The sequence below is a fragment of the Bemisia tabaci genome, chromosome 6 (assembly GCF_918797505.1).
Source record: "Bemisia tabaci chromosome 6, PGI_BMITA_v3".
Classification (NCBI taxonomy): Eukaryota; Metazoa; Arthropoda; class Insecta; order Hemiptera; family Aleyrodidae; genus Bemisia; species Bemisia tabaci.
In genome coordinates, this window is record NC_092798.1 from 32,274,330 (window position 1) to 32,294,989 (window position 20,660).

At 42.7% G+C, this 20,660-nt stretch overlaps 1 protein-coding gene across 8 annotated transcripts; it reads left to right on the forward strand.

Moving 5' to 3' along the window:
* Positions 1-726: 726 nt before the first annotated feature.
* LOC109044238 (uncharacterized) lies at positions 727-18,238 on the forward strand. 8 transcript variants are annotated; one of them, XM_072302046.1, is made up of 6 exons: positions 727-1,017; positions 4,062-4,532; positions 9,299-9,563; positions 10,855-11,226; positions 12,025-12,386; positions 16,776-18,238. In XM_072302046.1, exons 2-6 carry the CDS (start codon positions 4,179-4,181, stop codon positions 17,025-17,027), a joined length of 1,605 nt encoding a protein of 534 aa, XP_072158147.1. In that variant the 5' UTR covers positions 727-1,017; positions 4,062-4,178; the 3' UTR covers positions 17,028-18,238. The 8 variants fall into 8 exon arrangements, with proteins under 8 accessions (XP_072158147.1, XP_072158146.1, XP_018917394.2 ...); XM_072302045.1 differs by having other exon boundaries at positions 727-1,008; XM_019061849.2 differs by having other exon boundaries at positions 727-1,004; positions 3,977-4,532.
* Positions 18,239-20,660: the final 2,422 nt, after the last annotated feature.

Here is a 20,660-nt window from a genome sequence, read left to right on the forward strand (position 1 = left end):
GTGATTCAGATGAGATCCATGAATATTTCGGAGATAAAAAACGGTAGGAGTGGGGGACTGGGACCGCCGAGATGCCAAGTGTACCAACTTTACAACAGCTTTGCTTTGATCAGACTCAAACCTCTCCACTGTCTCTGTCTCCACTCTACGACAAAGAAATGTTTTTCTCCGTTCGTTCGCGCCACCACTTTGTTCGTAGCAAGACCAATCTACACAGGTTGAGTCATTGCGCATTTTTTTGAAATCCACTCCCCGCCTGGCGTAACTCGGCGGCAGCCAATCTGACGTCACACTGGCTGCTCCAATAAGAAATATATTGCAGGCAGCCATTTATACGTCATTGCGCAGTAGAGTTCCAAAACTCGTCGTCGGGAATGACTGACCTGTGTAGATTGACCTTGGCTTATGTTTATAGCCAGAGCCAGTGAGCCACACGGGTCACGTGATCAATCCCTCTCCCATAGAGAAAAAAAAGGAGGTGTTTGCATTTCGGGCATCTTGGAATATTTTGATGACTTGATGACGTAGGTGGGTACAGCTGGGTACAGGGACGTCCCCTTCACACTGTACTCACCTACGTCATCAAGTCATCAAAAAATTCCAAGATGCCCGAAATGCAAACACCTCCTTTTTTTTCTCTATGCCCCTCTCCTAACGTCGCGTCTTATCGGGGCAGCTGGGGAGGCTATCAGCTATCGGGGCCCCCGACTTGGAGACATGATGATCGCACGTCCGCTCACAGCGCAGCGCAGCGCACGCTGACCAAACACCAGATATTTGAATGAAGTCCAAGCGTGTTGAGCTGTCGATGTCCACGCCTTCTTTAGTTTGCCTAATGATCTGTGCGTCGCTCGTTAGTTAGAAGTGTTTCGATTCTAGTGCTGTCCAATCAAACTAAAAATAAATAGTTGAATAAATGAAGTTTAATCAATTAATAACGTGAAGTTCGTGGAAATTAATAATGTAACCAAAACAGTGACCGAGTTATGTGAAACTCTCGGCCGGTATGTCACCAATGTATTATTGTACACACTGTACACACAGTGCTTAACGAATCAGTGCAGTGGTGCGAAATCCGAGGTTAAACACCGGGGTGTCCCTTGGAAAAACATTTAGAATCTTCATCGTGCCTTCGAATTTGGGGGACATTGAATAAGTTTGACCCACTCCTTTTGCTATTTTTTGTCTCACATTTACAGAGTGGACCAAAATTAATTTTCATCTTAAAAAACGAGGCATCACACCCAAAGTAGCAAGGTACAATGAAATCGAAATAAAATTGCGATTTATTGCAATACATTTTTCTTACCACGAAATTTCAATTTTTTTTTTACATCATTTGATCAATGCGTGCCGATTTGAAACAATCAACAAAGAGAGTTTTGTGGGCTAAAAAGATAGGCATTATGCATTGCAATGAAAAATTGCGTAATTTGTTTCAATTTCATTGCAGTAAATTTCAACAAGCTGTGTGCCTTCAATCAGTAAATAGGCAACGCGCACAACACTGCAATGCTGTTGCAATAATTGAACCGCGTTAAGCAGAAAGGAACTACATTTTGCAATAAGGAACCACTACTATTCCGGCTCATTTTAGAAACAACATATATGCCATTAATTTCCCCATGCAGATTCGTGCTTTTATGGAAGAGCCAGAAATAGTGGTCCATTATTGCAGAATGTAATTCAATTGAGGTAGGCTCTTACGTTAGATAGGCGACGACATATCGACGATGAAACTGCAGGGACGCCTACACTGAAAAAAAAAAAAAAAAAACTCCGGCTGTGGGAACCTTACTTACGGGCTATAGACATGCCGTGTGTGTTTCGGGCTCAGAGGCCGAAAGTTCCGGGCGCAAAATTCGGAGCAATCGAAGCTACGGCTCCAGCACCCGGAACTTTCGGCCTCTGAACCCGGATCGGACGGTATGTCCATTGTCCATGTAGACCGTAAATGTTTTCAATGTATCTTGGTTTGTGCGGCAGGCTTCCTGTCTCTTTTCTTTTCTTTCGGTCTTTCTGTGTGAGGAGTAATCCATAAAAATGTTGAGGAATAGCAATGGTTTGTTCTCTTTTGATCAAGTAAAATAGGAGCGGACGTTTCTAAACACCCCGAATAAGATACACGTTCCTGAGGTCTCGCCATTCGATATCTCGATGGCTATTTCGATGGCTACAGTGCGAAACCACGTATTTCCCTTATGCGATATGTCTCCAAAATTCCCGAGCTTCTATCTAATTTTTCGAGGAGAAATAAACCAACTTCATAATTGGAATCATAAATATAGAGCATACTTTGCTGACAAAAAAGAAACGTCAAGGAAATTTTAAAGAAATTGCTTTGACTGCTTTTTCAAAGAAAAATTAAATATCGACGGTGTAAGTCCCCTGGTGAAAATTGGCTCTGTGTTCTAAAATACCATAGACCTAAAGCCGGCTGTAAGATTTTCAATAGCTTCTATAGCCGGCTGCACAATTTCTTATAGCCTTTTATAGCCGATGGCGATTGAGCAACAGCCAGGCGATAAAGTGTATGCTAAATGTTACTTATTACGGATGCTAGGACTGTTTTTGGATTACCGCTCTATTTTTGGGCCGTAGTAACTTGATTTATTTTGCGCGGAAAGCTCCGTACTTTTGAAGGATGCCTGCCATTCCTAATATGTTGGAGCGCCTTCAATTTCGTATGATACTGTGCAATACCTCTGGTGTGAAATAGTTGCTTCAAGCGCCGTGGCGAGCGGGCAGCCAGCGCGAAAAGCGCCTTAGCGCCCACAAACCTAACAGGGATACTTCACGCATTGCGCCATGCGTGAAGTATCCATGTTAGGTTTGTAGGCGCTGGTGCGCGCTCATCGCTGGCAGCACGCCGTTTCGCTCTGTGTTAGGCTCCAATATAATCTTGCGGAGTCAGCGTTTTTCAACTCATGATTTTGAAATGTTTGCACATCCTGTATGGATTATTCTCATTTTAATTGATGAAAAAAAATATGTATTAACGGCAAATATAATGTGTGTTTTGTGAATATTATGGTGGTTCCGTATCATACTTAATGATTTTCAAAGCACACGAATTTCTACACAATTTCTTACAGCCTTTTATAGCCGATGGCGATAAAGTGTAAAGCGCGGCAATAGGAACTATAGCCCGGCTGCATACTTTCTTATCGCTTCGTGTAGCTCGGCTATATGATTTGCTCCGCTTTCTACATCCAGCTATATGATTTTCTTTTGCCTTCTTTAGCCGGCTATAAGAATTCCTATGGTATTTTGAAACGCAGCTCCTATCGCCAATTTTTACCAGGGTCGGCAATCACATAACTCGGTTTGCGACGTCGCGTCGCTGACTTCCTTTCATACTTTATTTTCAACGGGAAACTACTCAACAGAAATTCCTGAAACTCCCGTGATTTTTCTTCTCTGCGCGAAGAAAATTCTACAAAAACTTCAAGGAATGCTGTCAATTCGTTCCCCTTTAAAAACATACAACATAGAGGCGGAGATTTTCAGACTCCGCAAACGAGATACGTGATTGCGGACTTACGCCGTCGATATGACAGACACACTGAAAAAAAATTCTCGGCGTTTTTACCACGGTCCGTTGGTACCTTTACCATCTCACTTTTTTTTACCAATTATTGGTAATTTTACCAAGATAGACTGGTAAGCTTACCAAAAACCGGTATTTTTACTGTTTTTTTCAGGTAAAAATACCACTTTTATTGGTAATCAATTCCCGGTAACTTTGCCATTTTATCTCGGTAATTCTACCGCAGTCGATAAAAAATATTGGCATTTTTACCAAGGTCCCGTAAAATTACCGAGAAAGTTCAATAATTTTACCGAGATTTCTCGGTAAAATTACCAATTCCATAAATGGTAATTATACCAAGAAAAAACTGGGATCAAATAGGACCCTGAATTCTTGGTAATTTTACCCTTTTCTTAGTAAATACACCGAGATTTTTTTTTTCAGTGCAGCCGCAGTGTCGCAAATCGAGGCACGTGGCTCCGCACTTTGGTCGTCTATATTTTCCCTGACTTCAAAATTTCTCTTACAGAAAGTGTTGGAATTCTTTATAATTTACGCAGCTAACTTGTCGAACTCTCGTACATCGTCGCCTACCGCGGCGTAGTGCTATTTTGGGTGGCAGATCGTAGGATTTGAAAAAGGTGAAATGCACAAAATTGCGCTTCTCTGCGTCATTTTGTGCGCCGCTGCGCCAGGTCACTCCGTAGATAAAACTTTAGAGCCCAAGGCCCACGGTCGTGATGTGGTCGAGGCGGTGGTGGACCGAATTCAAAAAAGTAATGTGTTCTCCGACGACAAAGACTACCTGCGTCGTGTTGCCTATGTGGAGAGCAGGTTTGGTGATCACAGTAGCACTTACAGGAGCGGCTACTACGGAGGGATCTGGCAAGTTGACTCCTTCAAAGCAACGCAGCAGGACTGGGCAGGCAACGTCACGAGTCCCGCGCTGAAGAAGATCCATAAGGATATCAAAGAAAAAATGGACATTGATTGGATGCAGGTATTTTTTTTTTCACTATTCTTCCCTTAGTAAACAGACCGAGTTGGCAGCTACGAGTCCCTTTATACTGAGAGTAAAGATAATGTGAATCCATTTCTGATTGGTTCCCGTATTTCAGGCCTCCACAGTGTCACAAACGAGAATAAAGATTACGTTTTCACCAATTGCAAATATTATAATCTGGAATGGATCGGGGAATTTGGGGATACGGTAAGGAACAAACGGAATGAGAGAAACTTAAAAACCTTAATTTCCATGTAAATTTATTACTGTTACTGCCTTCTTTAGAGGTGTAAATGGCCTTAGATGCTAAAGCACCGCTTTAAAATAAAATTATTTTACTACTACTACCTTCCTTCCTTCCTTCCTTCCTTCCTTCCTTCCTTCCTTCCTTCCTCCCTTATGGCCTTAGATGCTAAAGCACCGCTTTAAAATAAAATTATTTTACTACTACTACCTTCCTTCTTTCTTCCTTCCTTCCTTCCTTCCTTCCTTCCTTCCTTCCTTCCTTCCTTCCTTCCTTCCTTCCTTCCTTCCTTCCTTCTTTTCTTCCAAGACGATTACTGATCTTGAACAGCGTGGTCAACTATTCGTCGTTCCTATCTTCAGCTGCGGGCCGATTGTTAAAATCGTTAGACAAAGTGATAGACAAAAGGGGTATGGAGGGATCCTATTGGTGGAAGCGGGTAGTTGCCATGGCCAAAGGAGGAAGGCAGTAGACTAACTTTTGGCAACCCAATAGATACCCTGTAGTTAGTCCATCATTTTCTCCCTAAGTTTATGGGAACCACTCACTTCAACCGATTGGATCTTTTTTGTCTATCGCTTTGTCTGTCAATTTCAATAATCAGCTCACTGTGCTGCTCACGAAGCCCTTAAAGCACCATCACAAAAAGGACAAACCAATACGGTATGGAAATACTACTTAAGGGAAACGACACGCAGTTTTAACGGCGCAGAGATACAACTATACGTGCTTGATGGATGTCCGTGTTGTATCTGCAAAATTGAAGGCGCGATGGCACGAGTCGTGGACTCCTAATGATCCGTGAGCTGTCGCTCAGATTTCGGAGATAAGTTTTAAAAACGAGTGTCAAAGCATCAAATATCGACTGTGAAAGTACAAGGCCACGTATCTCGGTTTGCGACGTTGTAGATTTCCTGTCATACTTTATTTTTTAAGTGGAAAACTACTCAAAGTTAATTCTTGAAAACTTACCTGTTTTTTTTTCTCTGTGCGAAGAAAACTCTGTGAAAATTTCAAGAAATTATATTGATTTGCTCTCCTGCCAAAAAATAAAATAGTATCGGAGATTTTTGAACACCGCAAACTAGGTACGTGGTCTGGTAGTTTCACCGTCGATATGCGAGTTTCGGTAGCATGCCAAATATTATTAGACTCGAATAAATAAGAGAAAATAGATTATGGGAGAGCAAGATTAAATTAAGTGAAATTCCGAGGTTCAAATTATTGATCAGGTTATATTGAAATTAAAAGTTCCTTAAATCCAGCACATGAGAAAACTATGGTGTGTGCGGACATCGTGTTTAATGGATGTCCGTGTTGCATCTACAAAATTGAATGCGCAATGCTCCACTCCGTGCTGCCACTGGGGTGTCGCTCAAATTCGGGAGAAAAGTTTTTTTTAAAAAAAAACGAGGCCCGTATACGTCTCTCCTATCTTCGGCTGTGCTGCAACGGAAGCAAACACCATGTGGAAGCAGAGCGAGGGAAGCGGCGCGTGTTGGTAACAGCTTAAAGATGCAACTATTCGTGCTTGATAGATGTCCGTGTTGTATCTTCAAAATTGAAGGCGCGATGCAATGGCGCGAAGCGTGAACCGGCAATGCTCCGCCCTATGCCGCTAATGAAGTGTCGCACAGATTCGGGAGAAAATTTAAAAAAGAAGCCCCTAATTATACGTCTCTCCTATGTTTGAGTATGCTACTCAGTGCTGACGTAGCTCTCTGAACACCAATATAAATGAGACAAACGGAAGCAAATACAATGAGGTAATTGAACAAGTGAAACGGCACGCGCGTTGTGAACGGCGCAGAGATACAACTATACTTGCTTGGTGGATGTCCGTGTTGTATCTGCAAAATTGAAGGCGCGATGACGCTAGTCGTGAACTTACAATGTTCCACCCCATGCTGTCAATGAGGTGTCGCTCAGGGATAGGAGAACATTTTAAAAAACGAGACCCGTATACGTCTGTCTATCTTCGGCTGTGTTGACTCTGAAATTGTTTTCTTTTTTTCTATTTAATGTTCAATTTTTTTAAGGATGTATTTGTAGACCTATATCTAAAGCTCGTATGTACGGGTCCCATACAGTCCTCGCTACAAGTGTTTTTAACAAGCCTCGGGTTAATTTGACCAGGCGTGGACATTTACGGGTTAAACCTGTTCTGAATAATCGATTCTTGTTCGAGCACTTGGCCCCTCTGATCATTTGTACATTTCGATAGGTTTCAACAATGGAGAAAAAATAAAGTTACCAACTTCCTGGATCCGCTAACGGAGGTAACAGAGCCCTCTCCGAGATGCCGGAATCACACGCTGAATTTGGCAGCTGAATAGGTATGGAAGTCAACAGTCATTGCTCAACGGCTGAAATTTCGCAAATTCCAGTTATTTTCATCCAGATTTGTATCAAATCTATTCGAGCAGTTCAGAATTGAGAAATTCGAATGTGATGCACAAATTGGTTTTAAAGAGTGAAACCCTAACTATATGTAATTCGAGTTAAGTTTACAGTGATACCAGGAAAGACAACCACATTTTCCGTCATTTTGAATGGGACTAGTAGCAAGGAATTTGTGAAAAGTTGTATTACAGCATTTCTCTCTTGAACTTGCGTCAAAACCCATAAAAGATTTTGAAAAGTTAAAAAATAATTTCTACCTAGGAGGGGAAGAATCTATTCAAAATCCGACCAATCAATGGCCGACGGTGGAGTCGACGCAGCGAGGCGATGTCATCGAGCCCGCTAAAAATATTTTTTCATATTTTTTTAAAAAATAATCTAAAAAAATTTCTGCAAGCTCAGTCTACTCCGTCCTTCCAGGAAATGAACGAAAAAAATTGGGTGCCATTTACCCCCAATACAGACCTGCCTGCCATTTTTTGGTTCAAGAGCTGTATGTAGCCTAAGATAGCTGAATGAAAAATATATCTTCCAGCGGCCAGAAAGTACTTCAGAGGAAAGTTGCAGTGGCGAGGCGTGAATGATCGATTATCTGTATGTATGTATGAGCCGCTTTTACGGCGCGCTAGGGCGCTCTGCGACGCCTATTCTCCACAGGAATCTGTCATGGTAGAGATTCTCCGGAAGCTGGCATCTCTCCATCTCTTCATGGATGCCCTCTACCCACCGTTTGGCTGGACGCCCTCTCCGTCGTCTACCTGGGGGACCCACTCCAACACCTTCTTCGGCAACCTGGTATCAGCCATTCTCTGCACATGCCCATACCATACCAATTGCTTGGTCATAAGATCGTGCACAATCGTCCCCTCAACGCCCATTATCTCTCGGACACGTTCATTCCTGACACGTTCTCTCCTCGAGATTCTAGCCGAATCGATTATCTATTCTCCTTATTTGAACCTATGGTAAAGAATCGATTTTTAAGGTGTTCGTTGCGAACATCCTGTTTATCGATCCTTTACTATAGGCTTAAATGGCAGATCAATCGATATATTGCGAAGCACGCCACGCCACTGGAAAGTGGCAGCAACGGACACGGGGAGGAAGCAATTCCACGTAGGTGCCAGAACTGCCGTGCTAAGGAAAAACGTAGTATAAGCCGTTAGGCGAAGTCATATTTCCCTCGATGAAATACGAATTTTCAGGGAAACTGTTAAATATTTCCTTCAAATTTTTATGACAAATTTAAGGACTCGCACTTTGATTAAAGTATGTAAAAATTTCAAGGAAAAATATTTAATTCATTCCTCAAAAATTAATGATGTATTGAGGGAAACCTGGAAAGTATCGCGGGCTGATTGTTGGAATGGATAGACAAAGCTGTAGACAAAGAAGACAAAAGGGATATGGAGGGATCCTATTGGTGGAAGCGGGTGATTACAATGGACAATGGAGGTAGGTAATAGACTAACTAACGGCAAACCCACAGCAGACCTTATAGTTAGTCCATTTAACCTCTTAATCTATAAGAACTACCCATTTCAGCCAGAAGAATCGCTTCATACTCCCTATGTCTTCTTTGTCTATAAATTTCAATGATCAGCCCGATGAAGGCTCGTATGACGATTTTCCTTAGCACGGTAGAGACAGGGTATGTGCTCCCTGACCCGAGTAGCAGTGGTAGCGATAAGCTGCGATTTAATCGAAGAATATGTATTGCGATTTTATCGACACGATTTATTGCAATATTACTGGATGAAAAATGGCTTTAAATTGCAATTTTGTCGTATAAATTTGCGATTTCATCGACAGGGAGTTATCGCAATATTACCGAACGAAAAAACGCGATAAATTGAAATGAAGTTCCAATTTTATCGAACGCGATTTTATGGAGATAAAATTACGACAAGATCGAGGACAATCGCTCAGATGTTAATGGCCCTAGCGATTTTATTGCCCAAAAATCTTATAAATATAACAACTTCATTTCAAAATATCGAGCTTTTTCCGTTGAAAAATGCTACTTGAAGAGTGCAGGGATGGCGTATTGAGTTACGATACCTACGGCATGAGATTTTACCTTACCGAGCATTTCAGCTTTAATTTTATTCTGCAGGTCAATAGAGAAGACCTACTGAAGCCGTTCTATTCGGGGCTTGCCGCTAGAATCTACATCGCGTTGACGGAGAAGTCCCGCGGTCCGATCCCGGACGACATAGCGGGCCAAGATCGATACTGGAAGGATTGGTACAACACGAAAGCAGGCAAAGGGAAGTATGGCGACTTCGAGAGTCGCGTGCGCGAAATGCTCAAGAAGGACATGACCCGTAGCGGCGGGCGGATTGACCTCATGATGGTCATCGATGGCAGTGGTAGCATAGGTTTGTCACCAAACACGTAGATCGTATTCTATAAAAGCCATAGAGTACATAGAGTCGTAATGTAAGTGGGTGTGCTGGCGCCACTTTTAAGCATTTTCCAGGTCCCGAATTCCGAGACTCCTGTGTGACGCCGGGTCACTTTTGCGATACATAATCGATTGTCTGCGATACACGGGTACCCGGCCATCCGATGTAAACAAAGAAGATAGGAATCACTACGTATTCCACACCGCCATTTTGGATCGAACATGTATCGAAAAAGTGACCCGAACTCGGCGCACACCGGGCTCGGAGCTCGTCGAGCAGAACATGGCGCCAGCTCTCCCATTTCCATTACGACTCTATGCACTCTATAACCTGAAACAATTTTTATTTATTTTTGCAGTTTATTTGGCTCGTATTCCAGTTTAGGAATCTACAGCCATCTATAGACAAGAGTTAAACGTAGAGATTATTTTTTATTGTCAGTAGACATCAGGGGGATTTTGGCACATCCGTGCTTCGGCTTTCAAATTTTCAGGGATTAAGGCCGAGTAGAATCTGAATCTGCAGATTCACTCGTCAGTTCCTTGAAAATTTGTCGCCCCCGCCGGGATTCGAACCCGGGATAACCTGAAAAAGAATTTTTAGGATTTAAGTAGGAAAAGCTAAAAATGAGAAAATGCTTCACAGTTTCACTTTTCATTACCATTTTATACTCATAAGAATAAAAAATCTATCCCAAGAAACCCTTTTCCTCAAATTATTCAATTGACTTTTAAGGCTACGTTTACATGTTGAACCAATTGATATCGATTCAATATCCTCCGTTTGATGTATCGAATAAGATCCGTTACGTGTCTCAGTGTTGCGAAGGGGACCATATTATGGACATCACTAAGCAAACAAACCAGCGAGCTGATTGTTGAAATTGGTAGACAAATTTAGAGATAGACAAAAAAGACAAAGAAAGGGATGTGGAGGGGTATGCTTTAGGTTGAAGCAGGTGGTTGCGTGGTTGTAATGGACACAGGAGGTAGGTCACTCAGTTCCTTTTTTCCATCTTCCTCGTCTGAATCCTCCATTCCTTCCCTTTCTTACTAACCTCATCCTCCTCCTTCCTTCTTCTTCCTTTCCCTCCTCTCCGTCCTCTCATCCCATCTTCTTCTGCTTCCCTTTCTACCGACCTCAGAAATGTCCTCATTGGACGCATGGCTGGAGTTGTAAGACCAAGTCTGTCAGGCTAAGATTAAGAGACTTTATGAAATTGAAAAACGTGGCCATTCACTCTCAACCTCTTCTCGGATCCCAGGTAGGGATTCATTCAAGACCGCCCTGGACTCGGTGGCGGGAATGGCGGGCTCCTTCGACCGGCGGCAAGCCAACATCGGCGTGGTCGTCTTCTCCGATGGCGCCGCTGTACCGATCTCCCTCGTCAACAATCTAACCGCAGAGGAGCTCCAGCAGACCATCCAGAGCATCACCTACCCGGACGACGCCACCAACACCTACGCTGGTATAATGGCCGCTGTCGGCGAGTTCCGAGCGTTACCTGCTGACCGGAAAGCCGCCGGTGTTCCGCGCGTCATTAATGTCTTCACCGACGGCAAGCACAACAGGGGACGCGACCCGGCCTACGCAGCCGAGGAAGCTACCAAAGAAGGCATCGTCTGCAACGCATTCGGTACCCTAACCTTTTTTTCCTTTTTGGGACCGTTCATAAAAAACGTAACGCTTTAGGCGGAAGGAGGGAAGAAGGGGGAGGGGGAAGGGGGTCTGAGCGCTCTGAGCCTGCATGACGGGTACACTGCTGAAAAATCGTGCAGTTGAATTCGGTGCCGGGGTCTATATGGCGCCCGAAAACCCCGAGCGGTATGAATGCGAAGTGAAGTTAGCACTATGAAGGCGCATGACAATCCACGAAGAGAGTAGATTCCGCTCCGTAATAGTGTAAGTCACTCCGTAATAAAAGGAGAGAAGATTACGCTCCGCTTTCATATCACTAGGGGTTTTTATATATAGTATAGACTCGCTGGAAAACCAGAAATATTCACAAATCTCCTTAAAAATCCGTGATTTGTCGAAGACAATTTGACAACGTCTGGAGGCTTTTACGGTGTTTTTCCTTAGCACGGCAGCACATTTGGTAAGATAGTCAGTGCGGGGTCGTCTCTGAAATATATCGACAGCCAAACAGCGAAATCACGTCCCTCCGTTTATGACGTAGCAGACTTCCTGTCATACTTTCTTTTTTCATCGGGAAATTTGTCAACTTATAATTTCTAGAAAACTCGATTTTTCTTTTCTGTTGGTGGAACGTTCTATTAAAATTCCGAGCTGTGAAGTTGGCTATTGTTTCTCCTCGAAAAAATAAAATAGGAGCAGAGATTTTGAAACACCACGATGGAGATAACGTGGTTTAGCTTTTTATAGCCATTGAAAAATTGCCTCTGTTACTGTTAGTAATTCAATATGTTTTCAGGCATCGGTTATGAAGGCATTGATAGGAATGAGCTGGAAGCCTTCACGAGTCCGACCTCCGGACATATCTTCTCAACGCTGTCCTACGACACTTTGTCCGAGCAGATATCTCAGATCGCCCGAAAAACGAAGACGGTGCCTCTAACGCCCCAAATCGGAAGCGTCGTTAAAGAGGAAATGGCTGAAGTTGGCGACAAGCGTTACTATCGACTGGGGGTCCCGTCCAGTGGCACGACCATTACACTGAACGAAGAAAAGGGGAGTGCGCGGGGCTATTGGTCCTACACGGTGGAACAGCCCTCCAGCGCCCTCTACGACGGTGTGTTGACCAACGGGAAAACCTTCATTCCCGCGCCGCCTTCGGTGAGTTGAGTTTCAAATGGATCGGATTTTGCGGAAAGGAACCAAGAGCTTTCCAATGTAGCTAAGATTGTGCAACCTACATCATTCTTTAAAATAAAAGTTCTGAAATCGTGCAAAAAAAAATAAATTTACAAGGGTGATTTTCTTCTTGAATGTATAGATTATTGGGAGTAAAGACGAAACTTGTTTAAATGATCAATTGGACTGCATTTTGCAATTTGGAACTATTAATTCTGGCTCATCTGAAAAAACACTTATGTGCATAGGGAAACCAATGGCACATACGTTGTTTTTAAACCGGAGCAGAATTTATAGCTCCAAATTGCAAAATGCAGTCCTATTTATATGTATATATATATAGAGTCGCTTTATAACGCACTCTGGCGTTCTACGACACCCAAACGCCACATATGCCTGTCTTCCCAGAGGTTATCGGGCAACTGACACCGCAACATCTCTTCGTCAACGCCCTGCCGCCAACCCTTTACGGGACGTCCCCGTCGCCTCTTCCCAGGTGGTACCCAATCCAAAACTTGTTTGGGCAACCTCTCCTCCGACATTCTTTGCACATGTCCATACCAGCATAACTGCCTGGACATGACGTCGTGCACGATATCTTTCTCAACCTTCATCACCTGGCGAATTCTCTCATTACGGACACGGTCCCGTCTCGAAATGCCGGCAGATCGCCGCCAAAAATCCATTTCAGTTGCCCTCAACATTTCTTGCGTTCTTTTCGTCAAAGGCCACACTTCACTACCATAGAGCAAGATACTTTTAACGATGGCATCATATATCCGGTGCTTGTTTGCCTTTGAGATGCTTTGATCCCAGAGCACCCCGTTCAGCATCGCAATGGCTCTCCTGCCCTGGATGATCCTGTCCTTAATTGCTCTATCCATCCTTCCATCCTGATCGAGCCAAACACCGAGATACTTATACTCGTCACACTCTTCGATGCGCCGTCCATCCTCAAGCTCTATGCTTTGCCGTTGATGCGCTGCTCCCACGACCAGCTTCTCTGTCTTGGACACACTAACGTCCATGCCCCATTTCCGATATTCTTCGACCAACTTCCGCGTCATGTAATCTGCATCTTCCTCATCTTGAGCTACAACGATCTGGTCATCGGCAAAGCATAGAGTATAAAGGGTCTGCCCATCAACGAGTGGAACGCCCATTCCCGCAACCTTATTTTTCCATTCCTTTAAAACGTGCTCTAGGTATACCTTAAATAGTGTTGGTGACAAGCAGCAGCCTTGTTTTAGCCCTTTTGTGACGAAAAAACCTCCGGACAACTCTCCACGACATTTAATTCTTGCTATCGTCCCGTTATAAAATGATTTAATTGCCCCCACAAGTCCTTTGCTAAAACCCCTTTTTTCCAAGGCTTCCCAAAGCTTCACTAACGGCACGCTGTCATAAGCTTTCTGAAGATCCACAAACACCAAGTGCAGCTCCTGGCTGACCGCCCTTTTCTTCTCGATGACCTGGGTAATGGTGAACAGATGGTCGACGGTAGACCTACCGGCTCTAAAACCAGCCTGTTCTTCGGCTTCCTGGCCGCTCCAAAACTCTTCGACCTTTGCCTTGAGAATTTTACCATAGACCTTGCTCAAGGTTCCTGTGACCGATATACCTCTGTAATTATCGCAATCTTGTTTACTACCTTTCTTATGACTGGGAGTAATCCAAGATTCCTTCCAATCCTTTGGTATTTCGGAACCATGCAAACAGTCTTGCATGAGTTTCCTCAGATGTTCAAATAGTTTACCGGTGCCACATTTTATCAACTCCGCCGGTATACCCCCAGGTCCAGGAGCTCTGCGAGTTTTCAGCTCCCTCACAGCCTTCACTACATCTTGGAGCTGGATCTCCACGTTGGAATCTTCTTTAGTGCTTATGACTCCGCCTTGAAACTCGGGTCGCCTCTCCGTTAATAAATCTTTAAAATAGTCCTCCATCTTGTCAATTGGTATCGGAGATATGATGTCGCGCATTTTATTTCGTCGCAACCCTTTGATCACTTTCCAGCCTTCCGTACTTTTCCGGCCTCCAAGGTAGGTATTTATCTTCATACAGCTTTCTTCCCAAGCCTCATTCTTCTTCCGAGTGATGACCCGACGGACCCTTGCTTGAGCCTGTTTGTACATGATTTTATCATCCAACTTTTGAGAAGAGAGAAACTGATGATACCTATTCCTTTTCACATTTATTTCCTCCTCTACCTCCGCATCCCACCAGTACGGTTTTTGATTATCATTTTTTGGATCAGAAACCCCCAGGGCCTCCGCTGCCGCCGAGTGAACGCAATTCTTGATAAACTCATACCGCTCTTCCGTACTGCCATCGCACGCATCTCCTAACTTTTCATCCAGGCGCTTTGCGTACAGAGCCTTGACACTCGGGTGCTTTAGGCTATCGATGTTATACTGAACTTGATGTACGCGTTGTCGCTCCGGTTGTTGATTGTCGCCTTGATCGTTCTGCGACACACGAGCGGGAAAGGCTACATCCGCTCTGAGGAAATAGTGGTCACTACCGCAGGAGAGTCCTCTACATACTCTCACCTGCTGGATCTTAAGGTTTGTTACCTGTTTAACGAGCACGTAGTCAATGATGGATCTTAAGCCGCGAGTAGGTTGGACCCAAGTATATTTGTGAATATCCTTGTGTTGGTAGAACCCGTTCAACACTTTTAGTTCCCTCTGCTCGCAAACGTCGATAATGCGGCTTCCGTTGTCGTTCACCGTAACTTCACCGAACGGGCCGACGACTTTACTGTTCACCCGGGATCCCGTTCTACCGTTTAGATCTCCCAACACAAGGACTTCCCTCCCAGGTCCTACCTTCACTACCTCCTCGTCTAGTTCTTCAAAAAACTGATCCTTAAGTGCAATGGTAGCATCATCATTGACCCCGTATACTCCCAAAACAGTGACTCTGTGACCGTGCAATGTTAGGTTCATCTTAATCATGCGAGCGTTGATGGCCTCCCAGTTCTTAATATTTTTTCGAAATTTTTTGCGGATCAGAATTGCGACACCCTGTTGTGCACGCTGATGTTTCGGCACTCCACTGTAGAATAAATCGTAGTCCCCAAGGCTCTCTGATCCGTGGCCTTTTTTCTTTGTTTCCGTTATTACCGCCACGTCGATCCCGTTGTTCTTTATCTCCGATACCACTTCCGTCAGTTTCTTGGAAATGCCTATTTATATGTGCAAGGTAAAAAACGTTGCACAATCTTAGCGACATTGGAATGCTCTTGGTTCCTTTTGGCAAAATGCAATCAAAATCATTTCACGTGAGGTTCTAAAAGGAACCTGAGATGTTGCAATACGGCAAAATGGATCACTTTTTGCAATAACAAGGCTGCCAGATTGTGTAAAAAGATCTAGTTATTTAACATCAAATGGAGAAATGTGCTAAAGTTTCAGCCAGGTGAAGTGACTCGGTAAAATTGATGGAATTTTGTAATAATAAGGTCACCACATTATGTGAAAAGATATGAATATTTAACATTGACTTAAATGGGGAAATGTGCCACATTGTCAGCTCGATTGGGCAGCAATGTGCAAAAAAGAGCTACTATTTTTTGACTCGTCTATACAAGTCGTCGTTTGGCTGGCATAAGGGCGTAACTACACTCTGCGATGAACCCTATCTTTATGTCAGCAGGGCGACAAAGTACGTATCTGCATCGGGACATCCCAAGTAGCAACTTAGAGAGAAATGATAACGAGGACTTGAGATGAAAAGGAGAAGCCCTCGGCGCGGCGATCGGCATGTAACACATATTAGCGCCTACAAGACTGCACGAATACTTCTCGCATTGCATCAAACAGAGTGCAGTCATTGCGGTCAGCGTGAAACGGATAGCGCCTACAAGACTGCGTGCATACTTCAAGCATTGCGTCCAACACAGTGCGTTCGGCAGCGGTCGGCGTGAAACGCATAGCGCCTACAAGACTGTCCGGATACTTCACGTTTTGCGCCAAACATGGAGGGCCTAGTCCACACAGAGATACGTTTCCAAAGCTTAACTTCCGCGCAAAGTTCCGGGAACTTTTGCAAGTAGTGTTGACAGGACTTTCCCAAAAAATGTGTTCAACACGAGTAAGTGCGTCTTATACACCCCTCCCCCGCTGGCACGTTCACTTGATGGTTTTCATCGAGTTTCAAAACGAACGAGAAGGGGGTGGCAAAACACAGGCGGCCCATGAGCGGCAAGGCGGTGAATCCGGCCCTGCTAGAGAGACCTAGTATTTTCGAGACCATCGGAACACTGTTTTATTTGTCATTTTCAGTGATTAATCTTGATTTTTCATTTTTTTCGTGAGACAAACTTTACGTGACATGTATTTTTCTTCATGGATTTTTTTAATGCAGACGAAGCCGGGGCAGCGGAGGCGGAGGGACACGGAGGCAGAGAACAGCACCGAAGCAGGACCTACAGATGACGTCATAGAACGAGGCGCCGTGTTCATCGCCATCGAGAGTTTGGCCGACAACACGACGGTCACGATGAAAACTGACCCGGGAGATGTCAGTGCCGCCACCAGTCTAAGCGCCTCTCACATTGGGGTTGTCATCTTCTCGTCCTCTCTCACTCTTATCATGACTCGATTGCGGTGCCTATAAATAACTTGCTTTTGATAATTGTAATCTACACACTGAGGGAAAAATGGACAGAATTCATCAGAAAGGAACCAACCCACATTCAGTTGAAACTGAGAAAAAGAGGTTTGAAGTTTCATTCCTGCACAAGGCTCAATGTAAAAAATAAACTTTAACCACTCCTCCCATAAACTAATTTCTTTCTTTCGACTTTCAGATTTTGGCAAGAGAAAATAAACAAGTAGTGGAACTCAAAAACTTTCTTAACTCAATTTTTTCGAAAATGTGGATTGGTTCCTTTCTGATTAACTCGGTCCAAATATCGGTCATATGAACCGAATGCACGGTGATCAATATTGGACGTATTGTTCGGTTCATGTAACCGCTATCTTGGTTCTGAAAACCGTATCCTCGGTTCAAGCAACCGAGCACTCAAACCGAACAGAACTAACAAAAAAGCTCGGTTGTATGAACCGAGGACACGGTTCCCAGAACCGAGAGGGCGGTCGCATTAACCGAACAATTCGGCCGATATTGAATACCGAACATTCGGTTCATATGACCGAACTCGTATTCTCAGTGTAGAGGCAATATCGAGTCAAACGACAAATTCCCATGTTGAATGAATCGATGCATGCTATAAAAGGGCGTAAGTCTCAAAATTCATGAGCCGTAGCGTCCTCCGCAGTCAACGAAAGCCAGGGCTCATGAGTTTTTGCGTTTATACGCTCTTTCAGCCGGCGTCTATTCAAATATTAGCCGAGACTGAAAGAATGGTTTTCCTTGAAAGGGGACCAAGGAACATCAGCTGATGCTAAATTTTATTGGGCAATTAGTTTTATGCTAGAGAACGGTTTTAGGAACTTTTCTGAGAATATTGCAGAGAGTTAGCATCATGCCTTTAAATATTCTCCAAAATGCTCAGGGACTTTTAATGAGAAAATAGCTGTAAAAATACTCATTACCTGTAAATTTCTTGAAACGTTTCTACTCCTCGGCTTGTTTCTAAGAGTTCCTCTAGTTTTTAATATCAGCGCGTACAGTCTTTTACAAATTTTGTACCTATGTTTTATCATTTTTTTTATAGAATATAAGTTTTTTTTATCAAGTTTTCAAAAATATCTTCTCCTAAACTTTTTTTTAAAAAAAATTATCAATTATTTGTTTGTATTAGGTGTTAAGTTTGTTCTAAACCAGTTTTGTTATTTCGAATAAAAATCTTTACTTTTCTCTAATTGTTTGATTTTTAGCGTTTTCATTTTCAAGAATGACGTCTTCTCGATTAAGTTTTCTGAGTCATATTTCTGGATTCTGAATTATCAACGGTTTGATGACCAACATCCGGCTTTTTATCACAAAAGAGAAAAGATCAGTCGGTTCCCGAACGAAAGAACGCAACTTGATTCGAGGGTTGCAAAGTGACTCAAATAATTCAATTTTAAATGAGCATGTACCAATGCAATTTTTAGTCAAAATTTGTCTGTATTTTACCCGAGATGAGAAGAAAAATCAGTGGAATTTTCAGTAGGAAATGTTCAGGATTCTCGTGGTAAAATGCAATTTACGAGGGGAAATTTGGTAACTTTGAAATGTGGTTACGTTCTTTTGTGAGGAAAACGACGTACTAAGATTTGAGGTGTTCGGATGACAAAGGCGCATAAGTGCAGTTTTTGCTATTTCGAGAAATCCCTAGTAGCAGCTTTATATAAAAAAATTGTAATGAAAGTATACCACTCATCATATAACGGTTAAGTAACGGGATGTTCAAAGGAAACCGCCGTGAATAACCGTTATTAATCAAATAATTTTATAAATTGCGCGAATAACCTTTATAATTAGTTTATATAAAAATTATTTGTAAAAATGTTTTATATAACCGTTATACTTCAGTTATACATTTTTTATATAAATACGCTCTTTATAAATATTTTATAAAACCGTTATACTTTGATCATACATTTTTTATATGAATACGCTCTTTATACTAACGGTTATACTTCGTATATATACTGTGAATTTAGCACTGCTACTAGGGATGCGTGTTTAAAGTTTCAAAATTATAAGAAGCCTTGTGGGGGAGGAAAAGTTCACTCTCACTTTTTGATGCTGAACAATTGAATTTTAAAAGTGGACTTCTCACAGAATTGAATCAGTGAGAACGAAATCACACCAACACAGAAAAATGGAAATAATCAAGACGTTCAAACAACTGCACAGTAGGCGAAGAAGTCAGTTTAAGAAAAAGATTTTTGCTGCCGAAAGACAAGTACTTATGGACACCTTAAAGGTCTAAATTGGAACAGATGCGCTACCTGCAATGAACTTTAAATGTAAACCAACTGTCATTAATGGAAATTGAGCATTTTGGAGTTACCGAGTTGGTGTGTTTTCGTTCTAACTGATTTAATTCGTTTTAAGACTGGTTTCAGTTGAAATCATTATAACTCAATCCTCTAAGAAGCTGCATTTTATGCGGCTTGTCCTGTAAGCCTGTCGATTGAGACCTTACTGTAACTGACTCACTAGGCGGCGCTAGAATTAAAGTACTTTTAAACATGATTTCTTCATGAAGTATTTTGAATAACAGGATGAAAGATTTGCAAATTTCCAAAATCAACCCATATGCCACGGTAGTCGTAATGATGAGATCTTGGACATTGACCGCACCATACTGTCCCGTGTTTATTTAAAGAAAGCTGCCTAAAAAAAAAGAAAAAGAAAAAGAAATCCTAGATAGGCAATGTGACTATATGTGAGCGACTAAGGAGCTTCGAGAGACGCTTGTTGCAGACTTCCACTCCTGTTTCCAGTAGCGTGGCGTGAATGATCGATTGTCGATATTTCCCCAATTGAAGCTATGGCGAAGAATCGATTATTAAGTTGTTCGTTGCGAACACCCTGTTGATCGACCTTTTTCCATAGGTTCAAATGGCAGATCAATCGATGTATCGCAAAGCGCTCGCCACGCCACTATTTGAGAGTGCGGTGGCGTTTGCGGACGTGGCGTTTGCGGATTCTAAGAATCGGGTGGCGTTTGCGGATTCTCATATTTTGACGGTGGCGATTGCGGACAGGCGGAACAGGGCCGGTGGACTTTGCGGACCAGAGAATTTCGGCGGTGGCGATTGCGGACGGAGGGGTAGGCACCTACATATGCTGCCCCCCACCCCTGCGCTGTATATTAAAGAGAAAAATTACCGGAGAGGCTCTTGATTCCTTTTCGTGGATGTAGAAAACATTAGTATTATATTAGTATGTATATTAAAGAGAAAAATTACCGGAGAGGCTCTGGATTCCTTTTCGTGGATGTAGAAAACATTAGTATTATATTAGTATAAAAACATATGAGAATTGAACGTACAGTAAATTTTTAAAAAAAGGCATATCAGAAATCGCAAGAAACTGAAAAATCGTCAGTTTCAGTCCATTTTAGGATGAAAAACATGTTGTAAATTCTAATCCAAAATTACTGAAAGCTAAAAAATTACATACGAAAAATGGAAACATACATTTTAATTTTTTGACTTTCAGTAATTTTGGACTAGAATTTACAACATGTTTTTCATCCTAAAAATGGACTGAAACTGACGATTTTTCAGTTTCTTGCGATTTCTGATATGCCTTTTTTTAAAAATTTACTGTATGTTCACTGCTCAT